The sequence below is a fragment of the Saccopteryx leptura genome, chromosome 2, assembly GCF_036850995.1.
Source record: "Saccopteryx leptura isolate mSacLep1 chromosome 2, mSacLep1_pri_phased_curated, whole genome shotgun sequence".
Taxonomy (NCBI): domain Eukaryota; kingdom Metazoa; phylum Chordata; class Mammalia; order Chiroptera; family Emballonuridae; genus Saccopteryx; species Saccopteryx leptura.
In genome coordinates, this window is record NC_089504.1 from 79,624,187 (window position 1) to 79,650,587 (window position 26,401).

Sequence of the window (26,401 nt, forward strand, 5' to 3'; positions counted from 1 at the left end):
AGCATTGTCTTCATATGCAAAAGTTGTGAGTTCTATCCCTGGTTGGGGCACATACAGGAATAAATCCATGTTTCTGTCTTGCTCTCTCTCTAAAATCAATCAGTCAATTTAAAAAATCAATGTGTTATATTCTCCATTACTGTCATTCATTTTGATGCTGCAGTTGTTTATAGTTTGGTCAGTTTGAGATTCTTCAAGCTAGTTTTTGTGTCCTTTTGATAGGGACCCCATTAATCTTTGAGCAGTGGTAATTTGTGTTTTCTCCATTGCATAAGATGTTCTTAGTGTAACTTATCCTTTTCTTGCCAAGCCTCGGAATTGTCCATTTCTCCAAGGAGCTCTAATATCCTTTGGTGGAGAATGGTTTTAAGAAACAACAGGTGCCTGACCTGTGGTGGTGCAGTGGATAAAGTGTTGACCTGGAATGCTGAGTTTGTGGGTTCGAAATCCTGGACTTACCTGGTTAAGGCACATATGAAAAACAACTACTAGAGATGATACTTTCCACTCCTCCCCTCCCCTCTTCTCCTCTCTAAAAAATCAATTTAAAAAAATGTAGGTGCTATGGATGTTTATTGTTTGTGGGGCGACATTGCTTCTGAATTTTAGCAGAGAGGAGGAGGAGATAAACACACATACATTTTTAACAGATTTATTGAGATATAATTCATATACAGTAGTACCTTGAGATACGAGTTTAATTTGTTCTGAAACCGAGCTCGTAAGTCAGTCAACTCGTATATCAAACAAATCTCTCCCATTTAAAATAACTGAAATAGATTTAATCCGTTCCAGCCCTGTGAAACATCCCCAGACCATCCTAAATTATGAAAAAAGACATGTTTTTAATTAAGAAACACACATGTATACTTTACCAATGCATAATAAAATATATGAAATAAAAGAAAAAAGTGTTACTTAGTACTGTATTCTTACCTTGGAGACCGACGAGTGTGGCTAATGGAGGTGAATGGCAGAGGAGGAGGGAGGGAGGGAGGAAGGGATGCAGGCACTGTAGACATGTAAACTAAAACTGCACTTTTTTAACACTGAATGTAAACTAAACTGCATTTTTTTTTACTTTAAACAAAACTAAAACTGCACTTTCTTTACTTAAAATGAAACCGCAAAAAACTTAATTGTAAAAAAATGCACTTTCTTAACTTTAAACTTAACCTAAGCTTAACATTACATATTTTCATTTAATCACCACCTATTTTTGCCTTTCTGGCTGCACTTTTGGCACTTTCACTTGCAGGACTTTTGAATAAAAATCTATGCAAAGAGGTTTGCTTTTGCCTGCCTTTTAAAATGTTATGGAAATGTGACAAACAAGTGTCATTAAAAAGTGCTGAAGCATGACCAGTTGAAACTTTTTCTGGGTGTTTTTTTTCAATGAAACTTGAAAACTTCTCCCACATTGCCAGCATGTCTTTAATTTCACTTGTAGAAATCACTTCCTCCAACTCTACCTCCTCCTCACTACTAACCTCTTGCAGAAAGCTCTGTATGTTGCATCTTCTGTAGCTCCTTCAACTCCTCAGTTGAGAGTTCCTCCTCATGTTCCTCGATAAGCTCGTTTACATCACCCTCATCTACCTCCAGACCCATCAACTTTCCGAGGGACACAGTCTCCTCCAACGCTTCTACCTCAGTCTCGGTCTCTGGTTTGAATCCTTCGAAGTCTATCTGCAACAACATCAGGCCATAACTTTTTCCATGCCAAGTTCAAGGTTCTTCTTGTAACCTCTTGCCATGCCAAGTCAATAATGCATAAACATATCACGATGTTGTAGTGATCTTTCCAAAACTCTCGAAGGGTTAGAATTGTATTCTTAGTTACCTCAAAGCTGTGGCAGAACAAGTGCTTTGTGTAAAGCTTTTTAAAGTTGGAAATGACCTGCTGATCCATAGGTTGCAAGATTGAGGTCGTGTTGGGTAGGAGGTAGAGGACTTTCACGAATTTGAACTCATCCAGAATGTCATCTTCAAGACCAGGTGGGTGGGCTGGAGCATTATCAAAGATTAGTAATGCTTTCATCGGAAGTTTATTTTCTTGAACATATTTCTTCACTGCAGGAACAAAGACAAGATTTGCCCATTCAATAAAAAACTGCTGCATAACCCATGCCCTAGCATTGGCGCACCACATAACCTGCAGTTTTTCTTTAAGAATCTTGTGAGTCTTAAAGGCTCAAGGATTTTCGGAATGATACACTAGCAGTGACTTACTTTACAGTCATCGCTAGCATTTGCACACAATGCAAGGGTCAGATGGTCCTTCATGGGTTTATGGCCTGGCAGCTTCTTCTCCTCTGTGATGATGAAAGTCCTCCGGGGTGTTTTTTTCCAAAACAATCCTGTTTTGTCACAGTTGAATACTTGTTGGGGGATGTAGCCTTCCTTTGTGATAAGCGCAGCAAAACGTGCAATGTACTCCTCAGCTGCCTTAACGTCAGCACTTGCAGCTTCACCATGCCTCACCAAGTGGATGCCAGATCTCTTCTTGAAATTTTCAAACCAGCCATGACTTGCCTTAAATGTATCTTCTGCTGCCTCTTTTGAGGTTGATGGTTCTTTCTTCTTCAAATCACTGTAAATAATACGTGCCTTTTTGCATATTACAGTCTCCGTCACTGTATCTCCTGCCAGCTCTTTCTCTTTCACCCACACCAGCAGAAACTTCTCCATTTCTTCATGGATATTTGTCCTTAATTGGGACAGAACTGTAGTTCCTTTTGCTGGATTTGTGCTTTTGATAGCATCCTTTTGTTTAAGGATGGTACAAATTGCAGATGTATTGTGGTTGTACAGTCTTGCCAGTTCAATCACTTGTACACCATGCTCATGTTTTTCTATTATTTCTTGCTTTACTTCTATTGACGTCATTCTCTTCTTATCACTACTGTTTTTTGTTTTTTTTTAATTTTTTTTTTTAACATTTTTTTTTTTAATTTTTTATTTATTCATTTTAGAGAGGAGAGAGAGAGAGAGACAGACAGACAGACAGGGGGGAGGAGCTGGAAGCATCAACTCCCATATGTGCCTTGACCAGGCAAGCCCAGGGTTTCGAACCGGCGACCTCAGCATTTCCAGGTCGACGCTTTATCCACTGTGCCACCACAGGTCAGGCATCACCACTGTTCTTTACACTCACTGTCTTCGGCCCCATGATAACACACAAAAAAAGTTAGTAAAAAATGCAAAAATGATGCAAGAATGAGTACAGCGCACGAGATTCGACTTGATTCTGCGGGTAACACATGAGAATGAACGAGATGCTGGTGTTGTGCTGCCGATGCTGGACCCGTGCGCCAACGTGCCAACCAGCGGTTCTTGAATCACGACTCGTATCTTGGAATTTCGCTTGGATCTTGAACAAAACTATGGACCAAGTCACAGCTCATATCTTAAAAAATTGTATGTTGGTCTGCTCATATCTCAAGGTACCACTGTAGTGATTTAAAGTTTATAGTTCATTGGTGTTTAGTGTAGTCACCATTGGCTGATTGCTCAGCCATCGCCGTAATCAATTTTAGAACATTTTCACCTCCCGCAAAAGAAACCCTATACTTATGAGCAGTCAATCCCCATTTCCTCCAACCCCCTAACCTAGGCAGCCACCAGTCTGCTTTCTCTTTCTATAAATTAGCCTATTTTGAACATTTCATATAAATGGAACCATAAAGTGTGTTTTTTTGTGACTGCTTCCTCTTAGAATAATGTTTTCATGCCTCATCCATCTTGAAGCATGTAACTACTTACCATAATTCCTTTTCATTGCTGAATGACAGTCCATTATATGGATGTATTGCATGTTATTTATCTCTTCATCAGTTGATGGACATTTGGGTATTTCCACTCTTTGTCTCTTATCAATAATGTTGATAAGTACATTTAAAAATTTTCATTTTTGAATTATTTTAGGTTTACAGAAATGTTGAAAAGGTATTACAGAGTTCTTGATTCATTTATAGTTAACATTTTTTATAAAGTTACCTTAGTACATTTGTCAAAACTAGGACATCAATATCATTACCTTGCTATTAATTAAAATCCAGATTTTTAAAAATTTATTAATTTTAACATTAATGTGCCCTTACTGTTTTATGAACCAATTCAGGGCATCACATTGCATTTAGTTTATATGTATTTTAAAGCTGTGATTTCATATTGATATTTCTAATTCCATTCTAATACATGCATTTTACTTGGCTTTTTTCATTCCATATTTATATTTCCCTTTTCTCAAAATGAGAACTTTGTTTTTCAACAATTGTTTCATCATAGAATATATACAGAATAATTTAAGAATTGCTACAACATTACTGCTATAAAAAGCAAGCTTTTTTTTTAATAACTATTTTTTATTTTTCAATTATGGTTGACATACAATATTAGTTTCACATGTACAACCCAGTGATGAAAGATTATATAACTTATTAAGTGACCATTCTGAGTTTTGGACCCATCTAACACCATACATAATTTTAGAATATTATTGACTATATTCCTTATGCTGTACTTTATATCCCCTATTCTGTAACAACCAATTTGTATTTCTTAATTCCTTTACCTTTTCACCCATCCCCCTATCTGCCCTCCCAATCTGGCAACCCTCAAAATGTTCTCTGTATCTATGAGTCTGATTCTTTTTTGCTGGTTTGTTTTTGTTTTTTAGACTCAATTGTTGATAGATACGTATTTATGGCCATTTTACTGCTCATTTCTAATTTTTTTCCTTCTTTTTAAAGTAGACCCTTTAACATTTCATGTAATACGGGTTTATTGGTGATGAACTCCTTCAGCTTTTTCTTGTCTGGGGACCTCTTTATATAATTTTCAATTCCAAAGGATAGCTTTGCTGGATAGAGTAATCTTGGTTATAGGTCCTTGCTTTTCATCACTTTGAATATTTCTTGCCACTCCTTCGGTCCTGAAAAGTTTCTGTTGAGAAATCAGCCTTATGGGAGTTCTCCTGTAGGTAACTAGCTGCTTTTCTTAAAAAAAAAAAAAAATTTTTTATTGATTTTTTTAAGAGAGAGAAAGGGGGGGGGAGAGAGAGAGAGAGAGAGAGAGAGAGAGAGAGAGAGAGAGAAACAGAAACAAACACTGATTTGTTGTTGCACCCATTCATATTGTCATTGGTTGATTCCTGTATATGCCCTGACATGGGATCAGACCTGTAACCTCAGCATGTTAGGATGATGCTCTAACCATCTGAGCTATCTGGCCAGGGCCCTAACTGCTTTATTGTGGCTTTTAAGATTTTCTCATTGTCTTTAACTTTTTGCATTTTAATTATGATGTGTCTTGGTGTGAGCCTCTTTAGGTTCATCTTGTGTTGGGACTCTGTGCTTCCTGGACTTGTATGTTTATTTCCTTCACCAGTTTAGGGAAGTTTTCTGTTATCTTTTCAAATCGGTTTCAATTTCTTGCTGTCTCTCTTCTCCTTCTGGCACCCCAATGATGAGAATGTTGGTGTGCTTGAAGTTCCCAGAGACTCCTTATAATCATCTTCATTTTTTTGGAGTCTTTTTTTTTAATGTTCTGATGGATGTTTTGTTTTGTTTTTTGTCTTATAATCCAAATCACTGATTTGATTCTTGGCTTCATCTACTCTACTGTTGATTCCCTGTAAATTATTCTTTACTTCAGTTAGTGTATCCTTCTCATATTTGATTGGTTCTTTTTTATGGTTTCTATGTAGGGAGGTATTGACCCCAGGTCAATAATGGAGAAGCTGCTGTTTGGGAGTTGACCCCACAGACCAGGACTTGCTTCAGTAGGGCTTTTGTGCTCACTGAATTCATTCTGCTGGGGACACCAACCATGAGCTGCAGAGCGGTGTGCATACAGCTACTATTTTGTACTGGGCTTGGAAGTGCTCAGGAAATGAAACAGCTAAAGCTGTAAACTAAGGTCAGCTGCTGCTAAGTGCCAGGCCTGGGGCCACTTAGCAAGAGGTACAGAGTACACAGAGGCCAGATGCTGCCTGTTTGAGAGATTTGAGGAAACTCTGAAGCAGGAGGCCAGAGAGGCCATTTTGTATGGAAAAGCCACTGTAAACAGCTTGGGTGGACCCACATGTTGGGTGAGGTGGAGTCTCAGGGAATCATCTGGGCTGGGTGAATAGTGTGAGCCAGGTTAATAGAAAGTTTGATAGAGCACCTACCTGCTGGCTCGTGGGGGGGCTGTCTCAGAAAAGGAACAATGGCCTCTGCCAGCACTTTTTAAAGATTTTATTTATTGATTTTAGAGAGGAGGGGGGGAGAGAGAGCGAGAAAGAGAGAGAGAGAGAGAGAGAGAGAGAGAAGTGAAGAAGGAGTGGGAAGCATCAATTCAGAGTAGCAACAACTCATAGTAGTTGTTTCTCATACATGCCTTGACCAGGCAAGCTCAGGGTTTTGAAGTGTTGACTTCAGCATTCCAGGTTGATGCTTTATCCATTGCACAACCACAGGTCAGGCTGCCAGTACTTTTAACTGGCAGAAAACTGCCCCAGTTCTTGCCCTGATGTTTGACTAGTCAGTTTTTCCCCATGTTTCCCTGGTTCCTTTCAAGCTGCTGCCCCAGTGCTGGCACTGAGAGGGAGTTAGTCTGAGAAGTCCATGTATGGACACTTTGAAAGGAGCCACCTGGGGCTCCCACAGCCATCAGTCTCACTCAGTCCATTTTGGTTTTTGCAGCCAGAAGTTATGGAGACTTCTCTTTCTGGCACTAGAACCCTGGCCTGGGAGGTCTTGCTTCTCAGGGGGACCTCCACAGCCAAGACATCCCTCTAGATTTTAAACCATCACACATCAGTTGTGGGACCAGCCCTTCCTGCATCTCTGCCTCTCCTACCAATCTCAATGTGGCTTCTTTAAACTCCTAGTTGAAGGACTTTCATTCAGTTAGATTTCAAGCAGTTCTGAATAAAGGTTGTTCTGAAGTATAGTTGTAATTTTGGTGTGGTCGTGGATGATTCAAGTACCGTGTTTCCTTATGCCACCATCTTGACCAGAAGTCTGCAAAAGCAAGCCTAAGTAAAGTTCAAAATTTCTTTTTAGTTCTTCATGTTAAAATGTTTAAAAGTTACTTGGATTCTTCTTTCATTCATTCCCTTTTATACGGATATATTATCAATTTGATATACAGTTCTGTTCATTGGCTCACTTATCTTTAAATGGTGAAGTTAGATATTTACCAGGTCAGCTTTTTTAATGGAATTTAGAAATTGTTCTTTTCTAGACTTAATCTTTAGAGTGGTTATACCCGCTTGTATGTTTTGTTTGATTTTACTAGTGTTTAAGAATTTTGAATTAGTTGCCAATATTTAAAAACTTGAAGATTTACATAGAAATCCTGATTTCTGATTTCTCTTAAAAAGGCAAAATGAAATTCTGGTTTTCCTAACTCCACTTGGCAGCAATTGGCTGTATCTGACTAGTAGTGACTGCCTGTGTTCTCTGGTTCCCACGACTCACATCCTGCCTGACCCCTTTAGGCATTTGTGTTTGCAACTCCTCTTTACAACTCTCCTTCTTTACAAAACTTTCAGTGGCAGGTGCAACAGTAGAGAATTACACTGCTTTGTGTTCTGAGAAAGGAACTGATTTTATCTGAAATGACTTACTTTTTCAGTTTTGTAGTTTCATGACCCAGCAAGCATAACTGATGTTGAATGCTTTCTAAACGGAATCACCAAAGACCTATTTTAAATTGCTTAAATGTAGCAAATAACTTTAATAAAACTGTACTTTCTTTGAGACTTAAAGTTCATCATTCATTCTGCATAGTTTGGAACACAAAGGAACACACAGGGGTCTTTGAAGCTTTAAAAAAGTCTTTTTATTACAGAGAGAGGAATTGGGTACACTACATTTATCCTTGTAAATTAAAGTTAATAAACATTTTGTTGATGTCAACAGCATTATTTATTAAAGTGTATGCCATTCTAAACAGTAAAGTGAAATGAAGTTGATTCTGAAAGAAATGTAGTTGTTAAACTATATATCTAAGTTTTTATAAATAATTCTTTTTAATTCTTCAGAAGCTTTTGTTAATACAGAATACTATCTACCTGAGATAAAGAAGGTCATTTCATAATGATAAAGGGGTCAGTTAATAAAAAAAACACACACACACACACAGAACAATTCTAAGTGTTTATGCCCTTAATAACAGAGCTTCAAAATGTGTGAAGCAAAATCTGATAGAACTGAAAGGACAAATAGACAAATTTAAAATTATAATCAGAGATTTCAATACCACTATTAAAAATTGATAGACTAACAGGACAGAAAATCAGCAAGATTGAACAAACACTATTAACCTGACTTCTTAGTCATTTTTTACTTCTTTGTCGAACAACAAGAGAACACACCTTCTGCTGAAGTGCACATGGCATATTTATCAAGGTTGACCATGTTCATATTCTTAGCCATAAAATAAGTTTCAATAAATTTAAAAGAATTCAAGTCATACATAGTATATCCTCTGACCACAATGTAATTAGTTAGAAATTAATAGCTGAAAGTTCTTGGAATATCTAAGTATAGAATTTGGAAAATGAAGAACATACATTTAAATAATCCATTGGTCAAAGAAAAATATTTTAAGAAAGGGAAATTTAAAAGTATTTTGAACTGAATAAAAAGAGAACACAACACACCCAGATTTGTGGGATGCCACTAAAATATTGCTTGGGGAAGGATTCATAACACTAAATACCTATATTAGAAAAGAAGAAAGGTCTCAAATTAATGACCTCAACTTCTAGTTTAAGAAACTAAAAAAAATAATAACAAAATTTTATTTAAATAGAGGAAAGGAAATAATAGGAATCAAAGTTGAAATTAATGGAATGTAATACAGAAGAGCAATAGGAAAAAATGAGTGAAACTGAAAATTGGTTCTTAGAGAAGATCAATAAAATTGATAAATTTTTAGCCAGAATGATCAGGAAGAAAAAAAGAGAGAAGACACAAATTACTAATATCAAGAAGGAGAGGATTTACATCACTGCATAGTCTACCGATATTGAAAGGATAGTAAGGTAATATTATAAACAATTTTATTCCAGTAAATTTGACAAGTTGGATGAAATGGACAAATTCTTTGAAAGATACTACTATAGACTGGATCTCTCCCCCCTTCTTAAATTTTTATCTTGATATCTAATCCCAAATGTGATAGTATTTGGAGGTGGCAGTTTAGAAGGTGCTTTGGTCATGAGGGTAAAATCCTCATGAATGGGATTAATCCCTTTCTAAAAGAAACCTAGGATGATCACTGGCTCCCATCTGCTCTGTGAAGTTACAGCAAAAAAATGGCCTTCTATGATGAACTGGAAGACAGTTTTCACCAGACACTGAATATGTCAGTGCCTTGATCTTGGACTTTGCAACATCCAGAACTGTTGATGTAAAGCCAGTAGCCGCGGCCACCATCAGAGTCCCCTGGCCCATGCAGGTTTGCATTAGATTTGGACAGATGGTAATGAAACAATGGAGCCAAGAACTGGTGGGCCATTAGTTCTAATCCTAGCTTGTACCCGGCAGGCAAGAAATACACACAGTGGGAAAACACTTCCCTTTCCATTCAGGGCTCCCAAAGCCACTGACTTACCCGAGTTTCCTAGAATCAAAGGTTTCTAACCTCACCAGCTGTATTCACCCTCTGTTTCTCATCTTCTCTCTGCACAAATTCTGCACTAACTAGCTTCTCCTTCAGCACTCCACTGTCTTGGCTGCCTTTCCTCTCCTCCACATGGCCTTTTTCTGCTCTCTGCTCTCCAGTGCTAATCTCAGGAACCGAGAGAGAGCAAGCTCCCCATCTGCCCCATTTTATATTATAGAAATCAAAACCTTTATTTAATCCAATATACAAACAAGGAAGTCTCTGATACAAAGTCACTTATCTGAGGCATAATGGGATCCTCATGAGAGTGCACCACCCCAGGGTAGGAAAGGCTTAGTCTTAAAACTAAGCCTTAGGCTATAATGACTTTGCCAGCTTACAGCCTATCTCCCACACTAAAAGCAAGCAAACATATATGTCATATTTAAAAACTTATTTGACCAACAGTTGAGAAATTTCTGCTGTTCATAAGCCACCCAATCTATGGTATTCTGGTATAGCAGCCTAAATGGATTAAGAGAGACACAAAGTATGAAAATTTACTCAAGAAGAAATTGAGTAAACTTAAAAGGAATTGAATTTACAGTTTAAAACACTACCCACAGATGTCTGATCAGTGGTGGTGCAGTGGATGGAGCATTGACCTGGGACACTGAGGGCCCATATTTGAAACCCGGAAGTCTCTGTGCAGCAGGAAAGCAACTCAGTGGAGGATTGACACTCAGATAACTGTAAGAGGAAAAGAGAATTTATTAAAGCTGGCGAAGCACACAGGGTCTGTGGCTCCAAAGACACGTACTCCCTGAAATTAGATTTCTTACATCTTATATACGCTTTACAGAACACAAATTCACATACATGGATTTTGTGATTCCTTGGCAGTGGTAGTCAACCTGGTCCCTACCACCCACTAGTGGGCGTTCCAGCTTTCATGGTGGGCGGTAGCAGAGCAACCAAAGTATAAATAAAAAGATAGATTTAACTATAGTAAGTTGTTTTATACAGATTTATTCTGCCAAACTTAGCGAAAATCTGACATAAAGTACTTGGTAAGTAATTATTATTATATGCTTTACTTGCTGTAAATCTGCTTTGTAAATTTTATAAAGTAAAGTTACTTCTCTACTTTATAAATCACCATTACTGTGGAACTGGTGGGCGGTTAGAAAGTTTTACTACTAACAGAGATACAAAAGTGGGCAGTAGGTATAAAAAGGTTGACTCCCCTGGTCTAGAGGTACATACGTCAATCACAGGATTTCAGGATAGGAGGGGGCTTATATGATGTCAGAGGATAACTCAGAGGTCGGGAACCTTTTTGGCTGAGAGAGCCATGAACTCCACGTATTTTAAAATGTAATTCCATGAGAGCCATACAATATGTTTAACACTAAATACAAGTAAATGTGTGCATTTTATGTGTGACCAACACTTTTAAAGCACAGCAAGTCTCTGAATTCTTTTTAATAACGTTGTTATGCTGTTGCTAACCAATGATGAATAAGTACTTCTTACCATTAATGTGACTTCTGGTGCTGCATGGTTTTGCTGATGGCTTTGTAGTCTGGTTGATACGTGGTGAGGTTAAGCTTCATGCAGGCGTTGAGACTTCCATCTGTTAAATGTGATTGTAGGTTGGTCTTAACGTTCTTTAGATGTGAGAAAGACTGTTCACATGCATATGTAGAGCCAGACATTGACAGTACAGCAATACTCACATGCTGCAGTGTGTGGTAATGTGACAGGAAGTGCATTCCAAGTTTTTTTGACAATCAGCTGGTCCATGGGTTGAAGTTTTTTCATTTCTCCATAATTGGGTTTGCTCGCCAACGCTGCTTGCTGTCGTGCAAGTCTTTCCAAATCTTCATTTAATGACTTGAACTTATTCACCCACATGTCTGAGGCCTTCAGGTCAGAGCTTGTAGCTCAAAATCTCTGATGGAGACACCGGGGATGTAACTCAGGTCAGCACTGTCCACTGCACACTTGTATGGATGGATGGGTGATGAACTTAAAAAGACAAGTGCGCTCACGAAATTCTCCAAAGTGCGCTTTGAATGACTGCAGGAGATTAGATGTGAAGCCCGCTAGCTGCTGGAGATGAAGATGTTGAGCAGGGTCACTTCCTGTGCATGCATCTTTAAACTCTCCCAGTTTTTCAAAGTGTAGTAAACGACCTGTTTTAATGTCAGTGATGAAGAGTTCCAGCTTGTTTTCAAATGCAAACACTGCTTGTTGAAGGGATAAGACTGTATTTCCAACGCCTTGCATTTTCACATTGAGCTGGTTCAGATGTTCAGTCATGTCCACAAGATAGTAGAACTTCAGGAGCCATTCAGTGTTAGCTAAGTCAGAATGCTCAACATTTTTCATTTCAAGAAAAATCGGATTTCACTCATACAAGCCGCAAAACGGCTGAGCACCTTCCCTCTTGACAACCAACGCACATTGCTGTGCAGAAGCAGACCAGGATAATTATTGCCAACTTCATCCAGCAGTGTTTTAAATGGGCAATCATTTAAAGCTTGGGCAACAATAAAGTTGACCACCTGAATGACCAGTGACATCACCTCACCAAGCTGCTCGCCACACATCTGAGCACAAAGCGCCCCCTGATGTAGGGTGCAGTGAAAACTTAGGATGGGTCTCTTTTCATGTTCACGAAGAAGTGCTACGAATCCTCTGATTTTCCCCACCATGCATGGAGCACCATCAGTACACACCGAAATAAGTTTATCCATTGGTAGATTTTTTCTTTAGTGAACTCAGTGAAAGACTTGACTAAATCCTCCCCTCTTGTTGTCTCTTTCATAGGCAAAACAGCAAGACTTTTCTTATGTAGTGTGTCACTGACAGCATACTTTGCAATCACGCTGAACTGAGATAAATGGCTTATGTCTCTTGACTCATCCAAAGTGAGAGAAAAGAATGGTGCTGCATTCATGTCCTTCACTTGTGTTGCCTCAATTTGATTTGCCATCATGATGGTACGATTGTGAACAGTTCTTGCCTACAGAGGCATATCTTTTATTCATTTGATTATCTTGTCTTTATCTGAAAAGTTGTCAAAAAGTTCATTGGCATGAATGTTTTGGCATACTCCTCATCTGTGAATGGCTTTCCATTTCTCACAATTGCTAAAGCACCAGCAAAGCTAGCTGAATTCCAGTCACCTTGTTGGGTCCAAACACGGAGTTGCTGCTGACTAGCTTGCACTCTGCACAGTAGCTCTTGACATGCTTTCTTCCTGCTGTACCCCGCTGGATATTTCGATGCAACTGTAGTATGGCATGTGTCGAAGTGCCGCTTTGTATTTGACCATTTCAGCGATGCAATTTTATCATTGCATATTAGACGCACTGCAGAACCTGCTCTCTCCACAAAGGTGAATTCCTCTGTCCATTCCTGCTGAAAAGTATGATACTCTTCATCTTTTTTTTTTTTTAATTAAAGTTTATTTATTTATTTTTAATGGGGTGACATCAGTAAATCAGGATACATATATTCAAAGATAACATGTCCAGGTTATCTTGTCATTCAGTTATGTTGCATACCCATCACCCCTCATCTTTTTTTATTTTAGCCATCTTCATCAAAAGGGTTTCTGCAATTAGCTAGCTGACTACTTGATTAAAAGGAAGGAAGTTTACTTCCTGACCTTACAGTGACCTGTGTACCTTAAGCATTATCCAATAAAAATTTGGTGTTGTCCCAGAGGTCAGCTGTGATTGGCTCCAGCCACCCGCAACCATGAATATGAGTGGTAGGAAACAAATGGATTGTAATACATGAGAATGTTTTATATTTTTAACATTATTTTTTTATTATTAAATATTTGCGAGCCAGATGCAGCCATCAAAAGAGCCATGTCTGGCTCTTGAGCCATAGGTTTCGGACCCCTGGGATAAGTGTTTGTAAATGGCCCATTAAGGAGAAAGAAAGGAGAGAGAGGAAAGGGCTCTTCAAATCTCCCTTTCCTCTCCCTTATTCCTGGCTGTTTACTTCTTTCTCACAGGTGTGGGGAAGAGAGGGGGTTAGAGTCTCCTTCCTCCTTCCAAAACGTCTCCATTTACAATATAATAGCCCTCCTTAAGTAGGAATGTAATCTGCCATCTTGAGCTGGTGTAAATCACACACAAGTATAAAAATCATGTTTACAAAATCTCTTTGAATACTTGGCCTAAATCATAAAATGTCTTTTAGACCTGTTAGTAAAAGGGGATTTCTTATCTCAGCTCGTTTGAGGGCAGGCTTATTTGGCATTAGCACAGGCTCACCAGCTTGAGTGCGTAATCATCAACATGATTTTGAGGTTGCTGGCTTGATCCCAAAGGTTGCTGGCTTGAGCAAGGTGTCACTGGCTCAGCTTGAGCTCCCTGAGAAGCAATCAATAAACAACTAAAGTGAAGCAATTAAGAGCTGATGCTTCTTGACTCCTTTCCCTCAAAAAAAGAACATGTATGGAAAAACTACAAGTACAATCATATTAATGGTAAAAGAAATAATGCTTTTTCCTAAATTAGGAACAAAGCAAAGATGTCCATTCTAAGTATCCCTTCTTCCCATTTTTTTGATCAAAGAAATGTGTATTTAAACAACTTTCCTGAAACAACTTTACTCTTAATCTTACTGCTATAAGCATAAATACAATTTTAATACTCTTTGGACAATACATACATTATTATTGTCATGGTAAATTGGTATATTCTTTTCAGAAAGCAAGAAAGTAACATATATAACAGTAGTTATACAGGCATTTATATACTCTGAATTAGGGAGCTGACTCCAGGAATTTACTCTATAAATTAACAGAAGCCCAACGTTTAATGTGGAGAGATGATTTTGATGCATTCTCTCTTCCTTTTTTTATTTTATTGTGGTAAAGTATACCTATGTAGTATGTACCATTTTAACCATTTGTAAGTGTACAGTTCAGTGGTATTAAATACATCGGCAATGTTGTCTAACCACTGCCATTGTCTACACCCAAAACTTTCCTATTATCCCCAGTATAAATCTGTTAAGCCAAATTCGGAGGGACCCAAAACATAGAAGACAGGAACAAGGTCCGTCGTTTACACATCAAAGCTTTATTGTCTAGCTTGGCCAAGCGGAGGCAGCTCTGACAGAAATCTGAGGGAGAGCGCGCCGGCCCTTTGTTCTACCTAGTTTTTATAGTTTTGTAAGTGGGAAGTACAGAAGCAAAAATTGTAATTAGGAGCCCTTTACCACTATTGGTTATAGTCATATGTCCTTTAACATGATAGGACCATGTTCAATTAGCAAGTCATACATCATTTTGGAGAAAACAAAATTTACAAGCCAACACAATGGTAGAAAGATGTCTCTTTACATATTAAAGGCATTCCTATATTATCTAGTGTTTATCTGCCATCTCTATGTCCAGAGTCACACGTGTTAACCACACGCATTTACATAGGAGAGGTAGTTTCGGTGGGGACAAATGCCCGCGAATGGCTCATTGCTATAAGAAAAGGTTTATTTTGGCTTTTCTCTCCCTGTACCTGGCTAGACATTCACCCTTTTCCCCATAGGCATGGTGGAATGTCTGGGAATCCATGTTTTCCTCCCCTTTGCATTTAGAATACAATGCCAAGGGCCATCCTGGTTATGCCAATCACACAGTACAAAGACTACTCTCACAATTTCTCTGCACACCTTAACCCAAATTAATAAAATGTTCTCCAAGCCTCTTAAAATATTAATATTAATTCTGTAGTTTTTGGTACCTTACAATACCTGCGGATGAAGTGGCTCAGTGGCTCCTCAAAATCTATACTCATTAATTCTCCCCTCTCTTAGCCCTTGGTAATCTCTGTTTAACTTTGTGTCTATATGAAGTAAAATCATATATTAGTTTTCCTTCTCTGTCTGGTTTATTTCACTTAGCATAATATTTTCAAAGTTCATCCATGTTGCAGCATTTATCAAATTTAATTCTATTTATGGCTTAATAATATTCCCTTATATGGATATACTGAATTTTATTTATTCATTCATCTATTGATAGACACTTGGGTTGTTTTTACTTTTTTTATTGTGAATAATGCTTCTATGACTAGTGATGTTGAGCATTTATTTATTCATGTGCTTATTGGTCACTTATATATCTTCTTTGGTCACCATTTCTCTTAAACATTGTACTGGATGTTCTAGCCAGCACAGCAAGACAAGAAAAAGAAATAAAAGGCAACTATATTGGAAAGAAAGAAATAAAATTGCCTTTATTCACAGATACATTATTGTCTGTATAGGAAATTTAATGGAACCTACAGAAAAGTTCTACAACTCATAAATAACTAGCATGATTGAATTATATAAGATCAGTAGATAAAAATCAATTGTATTTCTATATGATAGCAATGAACAATTGGAAATTGAGTTAAAAGGGAAGAATTCCATTTACAGTAGCATGTAAATTATTAAGTATTTAATTATAAGTTTACAAAAGATATGACTTACATGTTGTAAACTATTAAATACTGATTAGAGAAATGTTTAAAAATTTGAATAAATGCAAAGCTAAACCTTGTTTATGGGTTAGAGAACTCAATATTGTCAGTCCTCAAATTGACCTACAGATTCAGCACAATCCCAATTAAAAAATTACTAATTTTTTTTAGAAACTGACAAGCTGATTCCAAACTGCTTATTTAAATGCAAAGTACCTTTTTTCAAAACAATTTTTTAAAAAGAACAGAGTTGAAAACTATCTGCTTGATTTCAAGATTTATTATAAAGCTAATGTTAAAACCATGTGGTACTGATATAGACAAATAGATCAGTGGAACAGAATAGAAAATCCAGAAATAAATACACATACTGGAAGTTAATTTATGAACACAGGTAATACAGAAGAGAAAAGATGGTTTTTTTCAACCAGAGTTGCTAAAAAATTGTGTATCTATATGTGAAAAGTGAATCTTGATTCATACCTCACACCATATTCAAAAATTAACTTAATATGGATTATAGACCTAAATGTGAAACCTAAATTTATAAAACTTTTCTTTTTTAAGGAAACATGGGAGAAAACCTTGATGACCTTTAATTAGACAATGATTTCTTAAATATGACACCACAACCATGATCCCTAATATAACACATTGAGAAACTGGACCTCATTAAAAATAAAAACTTCTTTTCAGAAGAAGTTTTCACTATTAATAGAAAAAGACAAGCCACAGATTGGGAGAAAATATTTGCAAATCATATGCTTAATAAATAACTTGTCTCTAGAATATATAAAGGTCTTCAAAAAACTCAATAATTAGAAAACAAACAACTCAATTAAAATATAGCCAAAGATTTAAATAGAAACTTCACTTAATAAAATATATGAAGACACTAGAATCTATGTAATGCAATAAATAAATAAATAAATAAATAAATAAAAAAGAAAATGTGTGAATGGAAAATAAGCACATAAAAAGATGGCTGTGGGCATCGCTAGTTATAAAGATGCAAATTAAAGCTAAGGTTAACTATCACTATAGACGTTATTAGAATGTCTAAATTAAAAAGATTGGCCTTATAGAGTTTTGGAGAGGATGTGAAACGACTGAAACTCTCATATACTTGATGGTAAGAATGTAAAATAATTATATTTACTCTATAAAACTCCTCACAGATTTTTAGAATCACACACACCTACTAGGTTATCCAGCAGTTCCATCTTGGAAATTTACCTACAATAAATGAAAACATATGTCCAGAAGGCTTCTACATGGGTGTTCATGACAGCTTGAATAGCCCCTGAACTGAAAATAACCCAAATGTCTATTATATAGATGAATGGATAAGCACATTGTAGCATATTCAGTAGTGGACTATACAGTTATAAAAAAGAAATGAACTATTGATGTACACAACAACATGGATGAATCTCAGAATAATGATGATAAATGAAGGAAGCCAGACAGAAAAAGGATACATACTATAATGATTCCATGTATCTCAATTCTCGAAACCAGCATATAGTGACAGAAAGCAGATCATTCATTCTGTTGGAGAAGGGGAGGGATGATGAAGGGGTATAGGAAAATTTTGGGTGTTGATGGATATGTTTGTTTCACAGGTGTATAAGTTGTGAAAACTTACCAAATTATACACTTTAAATATGTGTATTTTTGGCCCTGGCCGGTTGGCTCAGCGGTAGAGCGTCGGCCTGGCGTGCGGGGGACCCGGGTTCGATTCCCGGCCAGGGCACATAGGAGAAGCGCCCATTTGCTTCTCCACCCCTCCGCCGCGCTTTCCTCTCTGTCTCTCTCTTCCCCTCCCGCAGCCAAGGCTCCATTGGAGCAAAGATGGCCCGGGTGCTGGGGATGGCTCCTTGGCCTCTGGCCCAGGCGCTGGAGTGGCTCTGGTCGCGGCAGAGCGACGCCCCCTGGTGGGCAGAGCATCGCCCCCTGGTGGGCGTGCCGGGTGGGTCCCGGTCGGGCGCATGTGGGAGTCTGTCTGTCTCTCCCCGTTTCCAGCTTCAGAAAAAATACAAAAAAAAAATGTGTATTATTGTATGCAAACTATACCTCAAGAAAGTTTTTATAAAGCACATAAAATCGATGGAAATATCTAAGACCTCAGAAACTTAATTTTTAGAGGTACTAAGTTTAAAGATAATAGAAATCTTGAATCAAAGTTTATATTCTCTAGGTTTCTACCTTGTATTATCTAAGTCTGTTAATGTGTATTTTATATAACTTTGATTATAATTTTTTTATATTCTATATGGTATTTATATAGGAAATACTTAATACTAAACATAGTTTATTTGATGTTTACATAAAGTTTCTTAACTGTAAAGAATAGACTCTTCTAACTGGATTGTTAAGAGACTGGTTTAATTATATTTATTACCATTATCTTAATTTCTTTAAGTTAGACCTTGACTAATTCGTGATGAATTATGTTTAAATGTGAAATTTAGCTCTAGGAATTCTGTAACTTACAATAACTTATTAAATGGTCTAAATATTGTTCATTACGTGCATTTTGGTCAAAGGAAAGCTGGCCTGTGACAGTTTGATTATTCTTTACAGAGCCGTTGGCATGTAAAAGGATCATAGTAACCTTAGAAATGAATTGATGTTGCAAATTTGTACTTTGTTAGAGGTAAAAGCTCACAAGAATGACAGGCTTATACAGAATGACAACAGTTTGATTATAAATCCAACTGGGAAGTATGTTAGTTGAGCACTGTTAACTTGGGAGAATTTTAATTTTAGTGAGTCAGGATAAAGTATTTTATTTAATTGATTTTTTTTCCCTCTTCTAGGAAAGATAATAGCAGCCATGATAGAAGACAAAGGGCCAAGAGTGACAGACTACTTTGTCGTGGCAGGTCTCACTGATACATCTACTCTATTGGATCAAGAAATAAATCGTTTAGATACTAAGTCAACTGGACCTAAAGCTCCAATTACAGACATTGCAGTTATTAACAAATCAGCTGGGGAAACAGTACCTGAAGGTTACACCTGTGTTGAAGCCACTCCATCAGCTCTCCAAGCAAACTTAAACTATGGAAGTCTGAAAAGCCCAGAACTTTTCCTCTGTTATAAAAGAGGCAGGGATAAACCACCCCTTACTGATATAGGGTACTGTAATTTATTTTCTTTGGCTATAGTGAGGGGATAAAATTTTTTTAAGATGCATGGGAATAGGAATTTGAAATCCTCGATAGTTCTATTATTATTTACTTCAGATTCAAGTATCATAAGATATTACATATCTCTGTCCACCCTTACTGAATTTCTTTGCATTGTATGTACTTGAATCATTAGATCAATTCAAAAGGCTATTGAAATGAAGGCGGTAGAGCCTGAAATGTGATTCCATTTCTGTTGTACTTATCAGATAAGCTTATTAATTAAACATAAAAGAGCAAGAAGCTACAATAAAAGACAGTATTTTTTAAAGGAGCTACTTGGGTTATGTGATGCTTTCTTTTCTCTCCAAAGTCTTTAGCTTATTTAGCAAAAGAACATTTCTGTCTTTAAAAATATAATTGTGCTGTGTAACTTTTAGTGCAATGAAGAGGGTATTTACAGTTTAGAAGAAGTGTAGTTGTTATGATATACTTATTTACTGTCTACTCCACAGCAAATGAACATTCTTTTTGTAAAAGCCTTTTTTCCAAATGTGCTTTTAGAATATCTATAATATTTTTTCATATATACATGTCATGTATTACGCTGTTCTGTTTATTATAATCACCATCGGTAAAAACATAAGTACTTGAGAGTATTTAGGGAAATATTTGGGATCAGCTTGTCCATTTACGTAAAACATGCTGTTGGAATTTTGATGGGGATTGTATTTAATCTGTAGATCTATTTGGAGAGTATTGCCATCTTTACAATATTACCTTCTAATCTATGACATGAGAGGTCTTTCTATTTATTTAGTTATTTTAAAATTTCTTTTAGCAATGTATTGTGGCTTTTAGTCTTTCACCTTGGTTAATTTTATTCCTAAGTAATTTATTTGTTTGAATTTTATTATAAATGGAATTGTTTTCTTTAATTTTTTTTTTTTTTTTTTACATAGAGAGAGGGATAGGTAGGGACAGACAGACAGGAATGGAGAGAGATGAGATGAGAAGCATCAATCATCAGTTTTTCGTTGCAACACCTTAGTTGTTCATTGATTGCTTTCTCATATGAGCCTTGACCATGGGCCTTCAGCTGACCGAGTAACTCCTTGCTCGAGCCACGACCTTGGGTCCAAGCTGGTGAGCTTTGCTCAAACCAGTTGAGCTCGCACTCAAGCTGGTGAGCTCGGGGTCTTGAACCTGCGTCCTTCCACATCCCAGTCCAATGCTCTATCCACTGCGCCACCACCTGGTCAGGCTGGAACTGTTTTCTTAATATCTTTTTTTGCTTGTTCATTGCTAGTGTATAAAAACACAGCTGAATTTTAATTATATGTTAATATTATACCCTATAAGTTTGCTGAATATATTATCTTTCATATGGTATTATTGGGGGTTTTAAAAAAATAATAGGATCATGTCCTCTGCAAATAGAGATAATTTTATTCCTTCCTTTGCAGTTTGCTTTATCCTCTCCCCCTCCACTTGTTTTATTGCTCTGGCTAGAATTAAGAGTACATTGTTGAACAGCAGTGGTGAAAGCAAGCATCCTTGTCTTATTCCTGATCTTATGAGAAAAGTGTGTTTTACCATTGAATATGATGTTAGTTGTGGGTTTTTCATAAAAGCCATTTATCATGTTAAGGTAGGTTCCCTCCCTCCCTTTATTTCTGTTTTTTTTTTTTTTTGAGAAAGTTTTATCATGAAAATGTGTTGGATTTTGTCACATGCCTTTTCATTATTAATTGAGATGATCATGTGGATTTTTCCTTCATTCTGTTTCTGTGATTTATTACATCAGTTGACTTTCTTATGTTGAATCTCTCTCTTTTAATGTAACCATAACATGACATCTCAAAAAATGATTAATTCCTTGGTATCATCATATATATAAATTTCCCTGATTCTTTCATAATTTTTTTTTGTTTTTTTTAAATTGAATTTATTGGGGTGACACTGGTTAAAATTATTATATACGTTTCAGGTGCCTAATTCTATAACACTTCTCTGTATACTGTATTTCCATGAATTTTCTTTTTTTTCTTTTTTCTTTTTTGTATTTTTCTGAAGTGAGAAGCAGGGAGGCAGAGAGATAGACTCCCACATGTGCCTGACTGGGATCCACCAGGCAGGCCCACTAGGGGGTGATGCTCTGCCCATCTGGGGCATTGCTCTGTGCAACTGGAGCCATTCTAGTGCCTGAGGTGGAGGCCATGGAGCCATCCTCAGCACCCGGGCCAACTTTGCTCCAGTGGAGCCTTGGCTGCCAGAGGGGAAGAGAGAGAGAGAGAGAGAGCCGGGGGGGGGGGGGGGTTGGCTAAGCAGATGGGCACTTCTCCTATGTGCCCTGGCCAGGAATTGAACCTGGGACTTCCACATGCTGGGCTGATGCTCTACCACTGAGCCAACTGGCCAGGGCTCCATGAATTTTCTTTAAGTAGTTGGTTGCCAGTTATTCTGTTCAGATACCAAGAGAAGTAGTGAGCTACTGCTTTTGACCACCACTTATCATGCTCATTGACTTCCTTCAGTGCTGCAGTAGAGCTCTGGTGAAATTATCCTAAGGTCCTCATTATGTTTTAATTTTCAAAGCCAAAGGATGATTTGTCTTTATTTTACTTTACCTTTAATCACCATCTATTTAACTCCTCTAGTATCATCCACCCTGTTAAGCCTCCATCGTTTTCTTTTAAGTCAATGCAGTTAGGATGGTGGTCATACAACTTTATAGGATCTTTGATTACAGGAGCCAGGTTAGAAAAGATTGAGAAATGATTGACACTGGAATAATAGAGGCTTCTTTTTGAAAGCTTGACTTTAAGAAAATGAGAAGATCATTATGGGCCTTGCAATTCAAGGTATGGTTCATGGACCCATATAGTTTATAGGTCCTGAAAGTATGTTTGATATTCAGACTCTCAGGCACTGCCCCAGATTTACTGAATCAGAATCTGTTGTTTGTTTTTGTAGAGAGAGAGGGACAGATAGACAGGGAGGAGAGAGATGAGAAGTATCAATTCTTTTTTTTTAATTATTTATTTATTTTTTATATTTATTTTTTACAGAGACAGAGTGAGTCAGAGAGAGGGATAGACAGGGACAGACAGGAACGGAGAGAGATGAGAAGCATCAATCATTAGTTTTTCATTGCACATTGCAACACCTTAGTTGTTCATTGATTGCTTTCTCATATGTGCCTTGACCGCGGGCCTTCAGCAGACCGAGTAACCCCTTGCTGGAGCTAGCAACCTTGGGTTCAAGCTGGTGGGCTTTTTGCTCAAACCAGATGAGCCCGCGCTCAAGCTGGCGACCTCGAGGTCTCGAACCTGGGTCCTCTGCATCACAGTCCGACGCTCTATCCACTGCGCCACCGCTTGGTCAGGCGAGAAGCATCAATTCTTTATTGTGGCACCTTAGTTGTCCATTGACTTTTTTCATATGTGCCTTGACCAGGGGCTACAGCCGAACCAGTGACCCCTTGCTCAAGCCAATGACCTTGGGCTCAAGCAGCGACGTTGGGCTGTAAGCCAGTGACATTTGGGCTCAAGCCAGTGACCATGGGGTCATGTCTATGATCCCACACTCAAGCTAGAGACCCCGTGCTCAAGCTGGTGAGCTTGCGCTCAAGCCGGAATAAGTCTGTGCTCAAGCTGGCCACCTCGGGGTTTCAAACCTGGGTCCCGTGCATCCTAGTTCAACGCTTATCCACTGTACCACCACCTGGTCAGGCTCAAGGACTGTTTTTTAACCTTTCTTCCAGGGAATAACTTTAAACACCTTTATATTGAAGGAAAAAAAAACAATAGAGAAGAAAGAGCTGAAATATAGGAGTAAGAGGAGATATTTGATAGAACAAAATTATGAAACCAATTAAGGGGGTAATAACAGCATAGGTGACTGGATTTGACTAATGGGAGGGACTTATCCTTTGAAAAGAGGAAAGGAGATTAAAGTGGGTGTGAATGCAAATTATTGGTTGAGGTGGAGTGATTTAGGACATGTAAAAAAATTTTCTCTATGGTTGTCTTAAGAAGATAGGTAATATTCATAGAAGAATGGCTATAGGATAAACTTTTGATGGTATGCATGTCAGTTGATGGGAAACCAGCCAGGGACTTATCCTATGTTTTAGCCCTCGCTGTTTCCTCTGTTAGCCATCCTTCAAAGGCCATCTTTTCACATCCTTCTCCCTACCCCTCAGTACAGTCGTGATTGAAAGGATGTGAATCTCTGAAAGATGGTTGCTGCTTGTGTTTCAGCTGCATAATTTAAAAATTAAATTATGACTTAGATCAGGGGTCCCCAAACTTTTTACACAGGGGGCCAGTTCACTGCCCCTCAGACTGTTGGAGGGCTGGACTATAAAAAAAACTATGAACAAATCCCTATGCACACTGCACATATCTTATTTTAAAGTAAAAAAACAAAATGGGAACAAATACAATATTTAAAATAAAAAGCAAGTAAATTGAAATCAACAAACTGACCAGTATTTCAATGGGAACTATGGGCCTGATTTTGGCTAATGAGATGATGGTCAATGTCCAGTTCCATATTTGTCACTGCTAGCCGTAACAAGTGATATGACGTGCTTCCAGAGCCGTGATGCGTGCATCCTGCGTCACCGGAAGTAGTACTGTACGTGAGCGACGCTGCGCTTTGCAGTGCCACCACATATAGTACTCCAGGAGCACAGGATGCATCCGCCACTGACCACCAATGAAAGAGGTGCCCCTTCCAGAAGTGCGGTGGGGGCCAGATAAATGGCCTCAGGGGGCCGCATGTGTCCCGCGGGCCGTAGTTTGGGGACCCCTGACTTAGATGATTACACTTAAATGCTTTCAGATTGCAGGTGGCTGTCATATACATCATGCAGTTCCTTAAGGCATCTAATTTTTGATATAGTTTACTGACCCAAATTTGCTAGAGTGTATGGTTGTTTTTTGGCTAATTACGGTGGCGAATATTTCTCTCCAGATCAAGTAGTTGTGAATATCTGGTGACTGTCTCTCCCCTACTCTAATCCCCCAAACACATTGGTGAGGTTTGGAAAACCTATTAGCCACTATAAGACAAGCACCAATCCCATTGAAGTATGAAATACTGTTATCCAACTTTTGACCTTTTTGACTGATTTATAAACTGAGATATTTACAAAAGTAAAGTAATTTTTTCCCAGAAAAGTCTGTAGTTTATAATGTTAAATACTCTATATTGTATAATTTAACAGGATAATATATATAATATTATTTGTCAGATATATTTATTAAGATAAAGAATCACAGACTACTATCCAAAGTTCTTATTTTCCTCAATTTATCAGATTCATTGACTTTCAACTTAGTATTTTTCTCTAGCACTTTTATTTTTTGAAACTTTTCAGACATACAGAACAGATAATAGAAGTTTTGAAATGGGGGCGTGTGAGCTTCCAAATTTGTTCTTTTTTTTTTTTTTCCAGATTGCTTTAGCTATACTGGGTCCCTTTCATTTCCATATGAACTTGAAGGACATGCTTCCAATTTCTACAAAAAAAAAAATACAACTAGGATTTAGATAGGAACTGTATTGACTCTAGATCTGTTTGGAAAATAGTTGACATCTTACCATATTAAGCTGCTTATCCATGAACATGAGATATCTTTTTTATTTACTAGCTCATCTAGAAAATAAAGGAGTTTTAACCTGTTGAGTAGTGAGTTTTTTTCATGCTCGCTGATCCCCAGGAGTGAGTTTTTTTTTCAAAAAATGAAATTAGTTCCAGTTACAGTTTTATTAACTTAAAATCATGTTTCTTTGATAACCAATTTATGGAAACAGGAAGAACATACACTTGCCCTTTTTTAATGTTGCCTTACACATTTTAAAAGTAAATCGATCCTACTCTGAATGGTCAGGAGGCACAAGGACATACATGAATGTTCGTATTACTCAAAGGCTTAAAGGTAAAATTTTGACAGGAGTTACGGAGGAAAATTTTCTGAAAACTTGTTCTCTAGGAATTGACCTGAGCATGTTTGTGGTGTTGCCCTTTTCTTATTTCATATATTTCTTTTAATAAGCAACAAAAAAATCAAGTTCTTTGAGCCTATTTATACATCTTAAAATTATATTCTAGCTGTTGAAAAATAGTAAAAAGATTTATACTTCCCAAGGTAGTAATTTTAGTTTTGGTTTGTAATTAAGGTTTGGGAAACAATAGATAAAGGAGACCAAATTTTTTTTTTCAAGAACAAAAGCGGCATTAACGTGAAATTTGTTTCCTTATCTACTTCTCCCCTCCCCGCCATGCAGAGTTCTATATGAAGGAAAAGAAAGGCTTATTCCAGGATGTGAAGTGATCCAAGCCACACCCTATGGTCGCTGTGCCAATGTCAACAATAGTTCAACTACTTCACAAAGAATCTTTATCACTTATCGAAGGGCTCCTCAAATTAGACCCCAGAATTCATTGGCTGTAACTGATATCTGTGTTATTATAACCAATAAAGGAGAAACCCCTCCTCATACTTTCTGCAAAGTTGACAAAAACTTAAATTGTGGGATGGTAAGAATAAAGTTTCATTTTCAGTTTTCATATTTAAAAAAAGATAATTTTTGGATTCCTGTTTATTATTGGGTAGTTTACTCTCAGTTTATGTTTTCATGATTTTTATTAATTTTAGCTCTAATTTTTATGATTCATAGTAATTTAAGAAATCCTTAGCTAGCTGATGTTTTAGAAAAATTTCATTGAGAAAGTAGATACGTACTTAAAATCAGGATTTTTTGGCAGGGGTACATGCTAATGTTGCTTTTGTTATACTGATTTAGAGGTCTTATTAATTTTTGGGTTTCAGTGGCATTTTTCTTTTTTTTTTAATTTTTCTTAAGTGAGAAGCAGGGAGGCAGAGAGACATACTATACTCCTGCATGTGCCCCAACCGGGATTCACCCGACAAGCCCCTACCAGGCAATGCTCTGCCCATCTGAAGCCATTGCTCTGTTGCTCGGCAACTGAGTTATTTTAGCACTTGAGGCGAGGCTATGGAACCATCTTCAGTGCCCAGGGCTAGCTTGCTCTAACCAAGCCATGGCTGCGGGAGGGGAGGAGAGAGATTGAGAGAGAGAAGGAAGAGGGTGAAGGGTGGAGAAACAGATGGGCACTTCTCCTGTGTGCCCTGA

General features: G+C 37.5%; 1 protein-coding gene across 7 annotated transcripts in view; it reads left to right on the forward strand.

The window, feature by feature from the left end:
- Positions 1-26,401, forward strand: part of DENND4C (DENN domain containing 4C) — a 141,830-nt gene that overhangs the window by 16,814 nt on the left and 98,615 nt on the right. For 6 of the 7 annotated variants that reach the window (XM_066368235.1, XM_066368236.1, XM_066368234.1 and 3 more), the window contains 2 exons: positions 18,920-19,241; positions 25,532-25,784. In XM_066368235.1, the coding sequence (XP_066224332.1) occupies positions 18,937-19,241; positions 25,532-25,784 (558 nt within the window). In that variant the 5' untranslated portion in view covers positions 18,920-18,936. Of the gene's footprint in view, positions 1-12,537; positions 12,612-18,919; positions 19,242-25,531; positions 25,785-26,401 lie in introns of those variants that run through there. The other variant, XM_066368238.1, reaches the window with a different exon arrangement.